Here is a 12,434-nt window from a genome sequence, read left to right on the forward strand (position 1 = left end):
AGGTTTTGGTCTACCATGCTTCACGCCCAGGCCTGTGTTTTCAGCCCTCGAGGCCAGCCTGTCTTCCCTACGTGGTTGTCACATGCTCTTTGTTTGCTAGGGTTGCTGTACCACAAACCAAGCTGGCTTAAACAACAGAGATGTGCTGTCTCACGGTTCTGGAAGCTAGGCGTTCAAGATCAGGGTGTTCGGCAGGGTCTGTTCCTTCAAGGGGTCATGAGGGGTCATCTTCTCCATGCCTCTCTCCTAGCTTCTGGTGGTTTGCTGGCCATCTTTGGCCTTTGTTCACTCACAGAAGCATCACCCCAAACTTTGTCTCCATCTTCACATGGCCTTCTTCCTGTATGCATGTCTGTGCCCACACGTCCCCCTTTATAAGGACAGCAGTCATATTGGACTGGGGCCACCCGACTCCGGTATGACCTCACCAAAACTAGTTACATCTGCAAGGGTTCTATTTCTAAATAAGGTCACATTCTGAGCTATGGGTTAGGACTTTCCAAAATATGAACAGAGGCGGGGTGGTAGGTGGGCAGCACAGTTCCACCTACCCAAAGCAAACCCTTCAGCTGACCTGTCTATGGAGTGTTTCTTTTTCACTCCTTGCCCTTTTTTTTTTTTTTTAATTTGGCTCTACTGAGTCTTTGTTGCAGCATGCGGGATCTTTAATGGAGGCATGCAAACTCTTAGTTGCAGCATGTGGGATCTAGTTTCCTGACCAGGGGTCGAACCCGGGGCCCCTTGCATTGGGATCGTGAAGTCTCAGCCGCTGGACCACCAGGGAAGTGCCAAGCTCCCCTGTTTTTATCTTCTCTGTGTCTATCTGTGCTTTTCTAACCAGGATCTTTACAGCCATAATGCCCATGGTAGCAGCCGGACTGATAATAGATGACCCCACCCTGCAGCCTGTCCGACGACTTGTGTCCCTCGTAGGCACTGGATTTCTTTCTGGTTTCCTTTTGAGCTGTGCCTTCGCAATGTCTGCTGCGGCTCTCGCTGGGGCTGGCCTGTCTCTCTGGCCCCTTTAGCTGCATGGCCATCCCCCTGCGTGTTCCCATTTGAAGTGGGTGTTGAGTGTGATTTCAAATGTGCCACTCATGAACGCTCCATCTGCACGAGTGAAGCCTTGGAATTCTGGGCTCTGTCACCGATAATTCTTTTTGTCTTTTCTGTTTCCATTCTAAAACCACCTTGTCCATGATCCAGTAAAGAAGGTCCTTTAAATGACGGGTCAGTAAGCCACACCCACCATGACCCATCCCCCTGAGTGACACTAACGCTGTGTTTTTCGATCTTCACACCCTGGCTTTCTAAACTGCTTTGTTTTGCCAAGCCATCATCAGCAAGCCGTTTGAGCTTGTTAACAGGAAAAGCAGAAGAGGGGACTTTGTCTTGATTCTTTCTGTGTCCCCTTAGACAGAAGTGGCAAGTGGCTTTCCTGCTTGAATCAGGCAGACATGATATGTATCAGTGATGAATGCTGCTATATTTCTGGCCAGCTTAATTGCTTCGATTACATTACAGAAAGAGCTCTCAAATAACCCAGAATGAGAGTCATTCCTTCATTTGCCAGTACATATATTGGTTGCAGGAAGAAAAAGAGGCTTTACATATACATGTATATGTATGGCTGAGTCCCTTCACTGTTCACTTGAAACTATCACAACATTGTTAATCAGCTATACCCCAGTACAAAGTAAAAAGTTTAAAAATAAACAAACAAAAACAGTCCAAGAAGACATCATTAAAAAAGAGAGAGAGAGAGAGACTTTAGCTGGTACAGAGAATTTCTCCAGGCAGACTTGGCTTGCCCCAGCTTTATAATGAAGGACTACTTCATTCCGGGTAGGAAGTCATTGTAGGATCCAGTAACCACAGAATAGTAAAATCATTTTCACCCAAATGTGATTAAAACTGAACTCCATAGGCCACAGCACTAAAAAACAGAAACAAAACAAACAAACAACAAAACCTAATAGGTAAGCGGACAGAGGGAACTGAAAATAGTTGATCTGAAGCTTTGATTTCTCAGGGGTTCCTTCCTATTCCTGCTCTCGGAAAACATACCTGAATTACTATAACTCTGACCAAGTTCAAAAACCAAAATTCAAGAGTAGAGGAACTTAGACTAGAAATCATCTTTAATTAGAAGCTGGGAGTACAGGAGGACAGTTGGCAGCTTAGAAAGGACTTATCGGAAATACTCACCGTGGGCCAACTCGGGTTGACTGCCCTGGGTCCTTGACTCTGTTGAGGTGGAGTTTAAGCTGACTTTGTTTCAAGTGGGCCACTTTGTCAGCTTTTTGCCTGAGATTTCCACTTTTATCATTCAGGCATCTGATGGTTCGCTCTGATTGATCAATGAGCAACAGTCACAGCTATTTGAAAAAGTTCAGGGTCTACTGTAGCCATGTAGATAGTAACTGTGACAACTTCTAAAAGCTCTCACCATGAGATCACTTCTTGTCACTTGTCCAGATCGATGTCTCCCAAATTTCTTTCATAGTCTGTATTCACAGTGTTAATCTAATCAGTGCACATGTGTACTATTGCTTAATATATATTCCTTAATGTGTATTTTAATCTCTTTTCTTAACTACCTGCTTTCATCTCATTCTAAGCTGTAGAAATATCCATGAAATTTGGACTTTGAGGTGCTACTTATCTAGCTTCCCAATTCACATCACATAAATACACAGTTACTTTAAAACATTCATCTCTTTACATCTGAGTCATTTACATCTCATATGGCTTCTGAGTATTCCTTTCTCTGCATCATCAAGGTAAAGAAACCCATGACGTATGTTTCCAGTAGCTTTTTATTTCCACTGGTAAGGAGGAGAAATCCCCTGTAGTGCTTAAGTGGGGAGGTACATCACACATCACCTACGTGCACGCCCTGCTCACACTGTGTCACCTCCAAGGTACCGTGACAGTCACATGCAGAATCAACCCCCCGCTGCTTTCCGGAATAACTCTGACCCGCACCCCCAGCCTTTTCTTTCACACCTTGAGTTGATTCGCTCCCCTCACGTTTGCTGCTGTATGTCCTGGCAATTGCAAAACCTGTGACGTGCACAGCCAAGGGCAGCCTCTCATTTCCGTCTTTCCCTTCCCAAAGGTTTAGCTTCTTCTCCCGAGATAAGAAGCGTCTGGCCAACACGCAGAGAAACGTGCGCATCCACGAGACCTTTGGCCAGTGGGCCAACTGCCACCGCGATGACGGTTACACGGAGCAAGGACAGGAGGCCCTGCAGCACCTGTGACCGTGACTCACCTCTGTCCTCGGACCTGAAACACCCACCACCAGGGGCCGCCATGGAACATGGGCACCTCAGGTGTCACACCCTCAAAACTGATCCCTCCAACAGACTGTCTGCTTTGAGGGAGCACGTTGAAAAACTGAAGCCAAACTCTAAAGAGACGTTTATTTATACTAGGGCTACCGCCGTTTCTAATAGATGACTCCAATCCCTTAAGATATATATTTAATAAGACCATGAGCGGAGGCTGACTTTTGCATTAACTTCAGTAACACGAGCTTCGCCAGATACATCACCTGCCGCTCTAATTGCTGTTTGACTCGCTTTGTATGAAATTCTTTGTGTAGAAATTTTACGATCACGTTTGTCATACTGACATGGGAGGCAGGAAACTGATAGGTTTTCATTAGTTGCGTTCATGATACTGTCATGGTGGTAGCAGAATATTTAGGATGCATCAACTAGACAGGGAGGGCCTCCGAAGTCACAGGACACACTGGCCCAGCTCAGACACAAAGCAACAGAAATCAGGGACAACAGTCCTCCCACCCAGAAACTGGAGACAAGTTTGCAAGAGCCTGTGGTTCTCTATTGCACCTTGTTACCGATAATGCCTAGAGCATGTAGCAATGTTCAAGGCCAGTGCCTTGGAATCTGCTGTGAGTTATGCAGTACTAACCAAACAAAGTTGCTAAGGATGAGACACTGCAATGGTTCTGTGTATGTTCTTTTTTATTGGCATCTTGTTTCTTTTCAGCATTTACTGTGTCAAATACTTAGTCCCCTGGGAAGAAGACAAAGATCCCAAAGTGGATTGAGAGTGGGGTGTGGAGCCCTAAGGGATGCTGGATGGTGGGTAGGGTAGACTTGGCAAAGAGAGGGTGGTGGGTGAAAAGATGGCTTGGGGACCACTGATGTCTGGCTGACTTATGGGGCTGTGGTGGACAGCCAGATGCCCTGTCTGCAACTAGCAAGTTGGGGGTTTGCCCAAATAATGCTTTTTCTCCACCCAATGGGGTACCTAGGTTGCAAGGCTTGAAAGAGATACCATTTCCCAACAGAGCACTCAAAGTCATCTGACTGGGCTGCTTTCTGCACGTTTTACTGTGTTGTGCTAAGAAATCATCAGGTAGGTTTACAGAATCTACATGAACTCTGTTTACAGATCACTAAGAAAAATAATCAGACAGGATAATGTTGGTTTAGAGTAATGGTTCTCCAACCCGACTGCCATTAGAACTACCGGAGTTTACTCTGAGAGTATAAAAACCTGCCAGTGCAGGAGACATGGGTTTGATCCCTGGGTCAGGAAGATCCCCTGGAGGAGGAAATGGCAATCTACTCCAGCAGTCTTGCCTGGGAAATCCCATGGACAGAGGAGCCCAGCGGGCTATAGTCCAGGCAGTTGCAAAGAGTCAGACACGCCTGAGCAACTCAACAACAAAACTGATCCCCCATCAAACTCCCCTCATCACGATTGACTGCCCTTCCCTGGGGTAACCAGTCTTGGTAGTTTTCTGGGTGTCTTTCCTGAAACAATTTATAAATATACATCAGTTCAGTTCAGATGCTCAATCATGTCTGACTCTTTGTGACCCCATGGACTGCAGCACGCCAGGCCTCTCTGTCCATCACCAACTCCCGGAGTCCACCCAAACCCATGTCCATTGAGTCGGTGATGCCATCCAGCCATCTCATCCTCTGTTGTCCCCTTCTCCTCCTGCCCCAAACCCTCCCAGCATCAGGATCTTTTCCAATGAGTCAACTCTTTGCATCAGGTGGCCAAAATATTGGAGTTTCAACTTCAACATCAGTCCTTCCAGTGAACACCCAGGACCGATCTTCTTTAGGATGGACTAGTTGGATCTCCTTGCTGTCCAGGGGACTCTCAAGAGTCTTCTCCAACACCACAATTCAAAAGCATCAATTCTTCGGCGCTCAGCCTTCTTCACAGTCCAACTCACATCCATACATGACCACTGGAAAAACCATAGCCTTGACTAGACGGACTTTTGTTGACAAAGTAATGTAGTCATGTAAAAAACATATTTCTGTTCTTTTTACATAAATGGCAGCATATGATACACACGTCCTTCTGTACTTTTCATTCCTTAGAATACCCTAGATATAACTCCGCAGCAGTATAAGAGACATTGACTCTCAACCAAGGGTGATTTTGGCCCCCAGAGATATTTGGTACTCTCTGCAGACATTTTTGGTTGTCACAACTGGGTGGGGGGTGCTGGTGTGGGTGTTGTCATCCATCCTGGGTAGGCCCCAGGGATGTTGTTAAATATCCTGCAATGCATAGCCCAGCACCCAATACCAAAGAATATTCCAGCTCCAAATGTCGATGCCAGTACTGAGGAACCCTGGTCAACCATACAGAGTGTAACGTGTGTATGTTTGTCCAGGCCCACGGGTGGTCAGATGGCTTCCAGTTTTCCTAAAACAGCACTGCACTTTCATACTTGTGCATCGGCCTGCAGAACGAACTAGAAGCAGAACTGCTAGGTCAGAGGGAGTCGGCCTTTGCCACGTCGATGGCTACAGTCCCTGCCAGGGTGGGGCAGAGGGGGGAAGGGGAGGTAGTCCTACTTTTTTTTTTTTAAGTTATCAGGGCTGATACAAGACTAAACCCCAATGTTCAGAGGCAGGGTCTGAGTGTGTATATTTTTTTTCACCCATTCATGTTCTGGTACTCGGGGTTGATAAATGCCAGCTTAGACTATCTAAACACTGCCACTGGAGACATCCCTGGTGGTCCAGTGCTTAAGACTCCGTGTTTCCAATGCAGAGGGTGAAAGTTCGATCCCTAGTTGGGGAACTAAGATCCCACATGCTGTGTGGCATGGTGAAAAGATAAAAATTAGAACTAAACAAAACACTGCCACTGGATTCTGAAGCCATCTCACAATTCATGTTCCTGGATGGGGATCTCTCATTTACCTAATATACCTGCTAACTCTAACTCTAGCCCATAACAGATGTTTTAAATGAAATGTGGGTGAAATCAGAAAGGTGTTCCTGCAAGATGGTTGAGATTTGGGAGATTGTAAAGTATTGCACAGGAAATCGAGAAAGAGTGTATTTTTCTAAAACGGTTCTAACAGCTAACAGTAATTTTAAGATATTGTAGGTCCCCAACGCAACAATGATATTCATACTCCTGATGCAAAAACCTAGTAATGAATGTGTGAATCTTGATACTAAATCAGGCATTTATTCTGCATGAGACATCCTGAATTTTAAGAACTTAACTTTCAAAGATGCAGTCATGGATAAAACAAAAATGTTAAATGTCAGTTTCTTGAAAACCATAGGAATAGTATGGCACTTATTCAAAGTCCTCAGAAGTTAAGGTCAACATATCCAGCTTTTAAACAAACCAGAGGCCAGATGGTCGAGGGAAAAGGCAAATCAGTCCATTAGAACTAGATACTGACCTTTCATGGATTTCACTTTCATTTCACTCTCACTTCTCTTGAACTTTCTCTTTTCCAAGGGCTGGAAGATTGCCATAGTCCATAGCCTCACAGCCTGCAACTTTGGTTTTTCATTTTAAATGCCAGTCACCCCACCAAAAAAGGAAAAGGAAAAAAAAGTAGTCAGCACTTGGCTGGAGAATGGAGTTATATTTGTTCAAGAGAAGCTGGCTACTGACCCAGAACACTGCTAGGACTGGCTTTTGGTTCTCTGTCTCTGGACAATCTCCTTGGATTCACTTTTCTATCCTATTTTTAATTTCACTTAACCAAACCCTTGCACTATGGACATAAAGATGGAAAAGATACAACTTTGATCCTGACCAGATTCAGGTTCCTGAGAGTCACAGATCAATGCAAATGGTTTCCAGGCATCACCTCTTTTTGCTATACTTTCAAAAAGGTCATTTCCAATAGATGGGAGAAAAAAAACAAAGCCCTCTACTACCAAATTAAATGAGTGATGGTCCCTTACACAGGTCTTTCTGTACAGATGATGGCGACTACAAAATTGTTTCTCAGGCTTATCAAATAACAGGTCCTTAGTCACTGCAGATGGAGATTGCACCCATGAAATTAAAAGACGCTTACTCCTTGGAAGGAAATTTATGACTAACCTAGATAGCATATTAAAAAGCAGAGATATTTCTTTGCCAACCAAGGTCCATCTAGTCAAGGCTATAGTTTTTCCAGTGGTCATGTATGGATGTGAAAGTTGGCCTGTGAAGAAAGCTGAGCACCAAAGAATTGATGCTTTTGAACTGTGGTGTTGGAGAAGACTCTTGAGAGTCCCTTGGACTGCAAGGAGATGCAACCAGTCCATTCTAAAGGAGATCAGTCCTGGGTGTTCACTGGAAGGACTGATGTTGAAGCTGAAACTCCAATACTTTGGCCACCTGATGCGAAGAGTTGACTCATTGGAAAAGACCCTGATGCTGGGAGGGTTTGGGGGCAGGAGGAGAAGGGGACAACAGAGGATGAGATGGCTGGATGGCATCACCAACTCGATGGACATGAGTTTGGGTAAACTCTGGGAGCTCGTGACGGATAGGGAGGCCTGGCATGCTGCGATTCATGGGGTCGTAAAGAGTCGGACACGACTGAGCGACTGAACTGAACTGAAAACCATAAGATGAAGGAAATGCCCTAGAGATCCTATGGTTAAAACTCTGCACTCTCATCGCTGAGGGCCCCCAGGTTCAATCCCTGGTCAGGGAATTAAGATCCCTGCAAGCTGCCCATAAGCCCAAAAACAAAAACAGGGTAGTCCAGTGATTAAAATTCTATGCTGGCAATACAAGGGACCCGGGTTCCCTGGTTGGTAACCAATATTCCACGTACCATGAGGTGTGGCAAAGGATTTTTAAAAATAATAAAAACTAAAAAAACTGTAAGATGAAGAGGGGCTTCCCTGGTGCCTCAGATGGTAAAGAATCCGCCTGCAACGCAGAAGATCCAAGTCCAATCCCTGGGTTGGGAAGATCCCCTGCAGGAGAAAATGGCAACCCACTCCGGTATTCTTGCCTGGAAAATCCCAGGGACAGAGGAGCCTGGCAGGCTATACAGTCCATGGCGTTGCAAACCTTAGTCAGACATGACTGAGCAACTGACACACACACTCATAAGATGAAGAAGAGAAAATTCATACAATATCAGCGTGTTCAGCTTGAAACTGGGTTCCAGAGTCAAAAGAAAGCTTACCCAACCCATTATCATTGGAAAGGATTTGTTCTGTTTTCATTTTCATCAGTAAGTTTTATTCAACCACTGGACTTAGACTCTGTACACAGGCAATGCGGTATCCCTGCACTCTTACACTTTCCTTTGGGTTTGGGGAGGAAGAGGGGGAGGGATAGTCTACTTGCTTCTGTCCCTCTTCTCCCTCCCCTTGACCCTGTCATCTCTGAAGTCCCTCTCTCTCTCCCAGTCACCTTCTGGCCATGCCCTGGCTGCTTCTCTCTCCTGCCACCTTTTCTCCCGGCCCCTGTCATGGTGGTCCCTCATCCTGGAGTCCCAGTGTCTTTCTCGGGACCGAGACCGCTCCCTCCTCTCCCTCTTCCCCTCTCGGAACTGGTCATTTTTCACAACTGGCAGGTTAATGGGTTTGCGAAAAGGCCGATCCCGCCCCCCAAATCTCAGCTGCCCAGATTCCTTCTTCCCACCCAGACCTCCTCCGAGTCGCCGAGGAATCCACCCTTTGAGAGTCCTCTCCAGCTCATAGTCCACAAATATTTCGTGCTGGTCGATGACCAGGCCGTCAGCATCCCGGTAAGCTTTGAGCAGAGAACGCTCATCTTTGTATTCGATGAAGGCGTAGCCCTTCGAAAAGCCTGTGACCAAGTCCCTCACTAGCCGCAGCCTCCGGATGTCCCCGTAGCGAGAAAACACCTCCTTTAGCTTCTCCTCTTTGGTCTGCAGGTTCAGTCTCGCCACAAACAGGGTGAGGAGGGGGTCCCCTGTGACGCCTTTGTTGGGGGTGTATCGTGCCAGCATCGCCCTCCAGACGGCGCGATCGTGCGGGTCTTCGTCGGTGCCATCAATGCTGCCAGCTTTGAGTGGGTCATACTCCTTGGCAATGGGCATCCAATCATTCATGTTCTAAGGAGGGGTATAGCAAGCAAGTTTATGTAGCACCTACTAAGAGCTCCGCCTTCAGTCCTTCCAACAACCCCATTAAGTGGATACTATTTTAAATCCCTTCTTCCAACAGGGGAGGAACCAAAGGCTGAGGCCTCCCAGTTAGAAAATAGGGGAGACAGGATCACAGTCGGGCAGTGGGCCTCCAGGGTGCTCTCACTCACCCCCCGACCAGGGAAGACAACATGCCGGGGTCTGAGGCATACATTTATTATCCAGCTTAGCCATAGTAGGGCATGTACAAACTCTTTTAATGTGGCAATATGGATCAAAATTCAGAATCAAAATCCAGGCTTGCCTTTCAGAAACTTTAAAATGGTCCTAGGAAAACCAGCCTGGGAACTTCTATGGAAAAGGGGGTTTTAAGAAACTCTTTACAAGTGGTCCAGTGGTTAGGACTGCCAGGGCAGGGGTTCAATCCCTGGTCAGGGAACTAAGATCTTCCCTGTAAGCAGAGTGGCCAATAATAATTTTTTAAAAAGAAAAAAAACCTCTGACTACCAAGAATTTCAACACATACTAACATAAACAATGGCATAACCCTCCATGAATTTCTCACCCGGCTCCAACTATGACCCACACCTGACCCATCTTATTTCATCTGTGCCCCCCACTCACATCTCCCTCCCAGATTATTCTGAAACTAATTCAAGATATTACATCATTCATCTGGAAATATCTCAGTGTGCATTACTAAAGGATAAGGACTTAAAAAAAAAAAAAAGCTACAAGGGAAAATGGTGCCCTGAATGCAGTAAACAGGTAGCAAAGTCAAAATGACAGTGACCCAGCCTCAGGTGCTTCAGTTCAAAAGGAAGACAGGGTTTCTTCTCAGTTCCCTAGCTGATAATCCATTTATGCTTTAGGAGTTGAGTATTGACTGCAATGGTAATTTGAGTCCAGCAAGCACATAGTCATCCATTCATCTGATACAAGTTCTCTCTCTCTTTTTTAAAGAGTGTAGGTAAGGTTAAGTCTGACACATGATAACTGACTTATGTGAATCTGCTGGAATAAATCAGATCCTGCTAATAATGTGACTACCTCTGTGAAGCTTTAGAGCCAATGCTGAAATATGTTACTAAAAATCAGGGCTCTTTTGAATATATCTGGTGATCTTCATTGGCTATATTATCTTTTCTTTTTTTTTTTTTTTTGCCTTCTGGCATGCAAGATCTTAGTTCCCCAAGGACAGAGTGAAGCTCCAGACCCTGAAAGGGAAGCAGTCTTAAACCACTGGATCAGCAGAGAAGTCCCATCATTGCCTTGTTTCATTGATCTCTGCTCTGGTATTCTCTAAATGGCCCTAAAATTCTTAAAATTCTAATCTTACTTCCTGCCTCCATGACAAGGTTGCATAGGAAAAAAAAAAACCCACCGTAATAATTATAGTTATCTTGTATAGAACACTTAGGAGGTGTCAGGCACTGTGCTAAGCACTTACCTCCCTTCATCTCTCAACAATAACAGGACACACGTATTTCTATTGCCATTTCAAATGTGGAAAGTGAAATGCAAAAGGTTATCTTTTGTCCCAAATCACAGAAGTAGCCCAGCTGTGGAGTTAGGACCAAGGGCTTTTTTGATTCCAGAGCTTAAGCTCTTAACTATTTCCTTAGATGGCTATCATAAAATATAAAGCTTGAAATGGGGATAGGAAAAAACAGGCTAGGTCTGGGTGTTGAAGGCTGACAGCGACCCCAACCAAGTGGGAAGGAAACCCGTTCCCATTTCACAGGAAAAGGTTGCAAAGTTCCACCAAATGAACCTGACATTATTGTACACAGTCAGAGCTCCTGTTGAAAGCTATAGGAATTCTTCAAATTAAAATCTGGAGGGAATTACAAAGGTATAAAGATGAATTTTGTTTTCTCCCTCATCTGCATGCTCCTATCAATACTAAATACCAAGGGAACAGCGGACTTCACGGGTTCTCGTTTATCTTTTTAGGTGTATTTCCTCCGTTGTAACATTAAGTTGAGATTTCCTACAAATTTTTGGACTCTCTGGTTTTTTCAATTCTCAGTCATTACTTCATAAACGGGAATGGGGATGAATCCTGCAAGGTGGAGGTGAGTTGGGCAATTAGCCATTAAAAACAGAAGTGTGCAAACTGAAAAAGCTGTGGATTGGGAGTCAGAAAACCCAGGTTTAAGACCTAGTGCTCTCTTGGGCAAAATTTAAATCATTTGTTAAATGCTGCTAAATGCCTCTTCCTCGCATTTTATATGAAGATGAGATAAGGTAGTGTCTTTGAAAGAGCTTTATAATTACAAATTATTATGCAAGTAAAATCTATTCTTAAACAAGCAAATAAACAGCGAACGCCTCCCCAGGTTGAATCTGCAGAACGAAACTATCCGCGGTTCCCACCAGGTGGGAAACCTTGAAGGCTGGCTCACTGAGCCGTCAGAGCATGCGTAGTGGGCACCTGGACGCTGAGGCGGAAGTTTCGGTGAAAAGGCTTATACTTCTAGTCACTCCTGCAGCCGCCGGCCCTGGAGGCTACCTCCGCCAGCCCCTCATTTGGGTGCGCACAGGAAGAAAGACTAACCCAGCTATCGCCCCCGCTCCTCGCAACACAACCCCAAGAGGTTCCCCGCCACCGCCTTGCCCGGTTTCAACATGGCGGCCCACGCTCGAGCCGACACACGATCCAGGCAGATTCCCCTCGTCCTTCTCGCCAGGGTGGGCCCTACTCCACCTGGCCGCTCCCTCTCACCTCAGCAAAGCTCGGTCTTCCTTTCCCACCGACGCCTGTGCCGAGCTCGTCGCAACGGAAGATTCTTCTTCTTAGACCGACCGGACCTTAACATCTGAAGCAGCAGATTCGTCACAGGCCCTATTTCCGTCTTTCCTTTTATTGTAGAAATTTTAATCACAGGCATTGAGCATCAAAGGCGTATCGTTTCCGAAGAGAGTGAAATTTCCGCTTTTCTAAAATTTTTCATGAAGATTAAAAAATGCTGAATTGAACAACTAACGAAAGTGCAGCTAGTTGACTGGAAGCCGCTGAATTTCCGTACGAGATGTTTCAGCGCAGAGTTTT

The 12,434-nt window shown here is 45.5% G+C and overlaps 2 protein-coding genes across 2 annotated transcripts in view; one reads left to right on the forward strand and one right to left on the reverse strand.

The window, feature by feature from the left end:
* Positions 1–3,932, forward strand: part of RILPL1 (Rab interacting lysosomal protein like 1) — a 42,567-nt gene extending 38,635 nt beyond the window's left edge. The window contains exon 7 of the mRNA XM_068989940.1: positions 3,122–3,932. Within this exon, the coding sequence (XP_068846041.1) occupies positions 3,122–3,266 (145 nt within the window). The 3' untranslated portion in view covers positions 3,267–3,932. The remainder of the gene's footprint in view (positions 1–3,121) is intronic.
* Positions 3,933–8,574: 4,642 nt separating this feature from the next.
* On the reverse strand, positions 8,575–12,178 carry SNRNP35 (small nuclear ribonucleoprotein U11/U12 subunit 35). Its single transcript, XM_068990230.1, has 2 exons — positions 12,108–12,178; positions 8,575–9,346 (listed from the first exon to the last, which is right to left on the reverse strand). The coding sequence occupies exon 2, from the start codon at positions 9,341–9,343 to the stop codon at positions 8,606–8,608; it is 738 nt and encodes a 245-aa protein (XP_068846331.1). The 5' UTR covers positions 9,344–9,346; positions 12,108–12,178; the 3' UTR covers positions 8,575–8,605.
* Between the last annotated feature and the right edge of the window lie 256 nt (positions 12,179–12,434).

Source organism: Capricornis sumatraensis, chromosome 17, assembly GCF_032405125.1.
Source record: "Capricornis sumatraensis isolate serow.1 chromosome 17, serow.2, whole genome shotgun sequence".
NCBI lineage: Eukaryota > Metazoa > Chordata > Mammalia > Artiodactyla > Bovidae > Capricornis > Capricornis sumatraensis.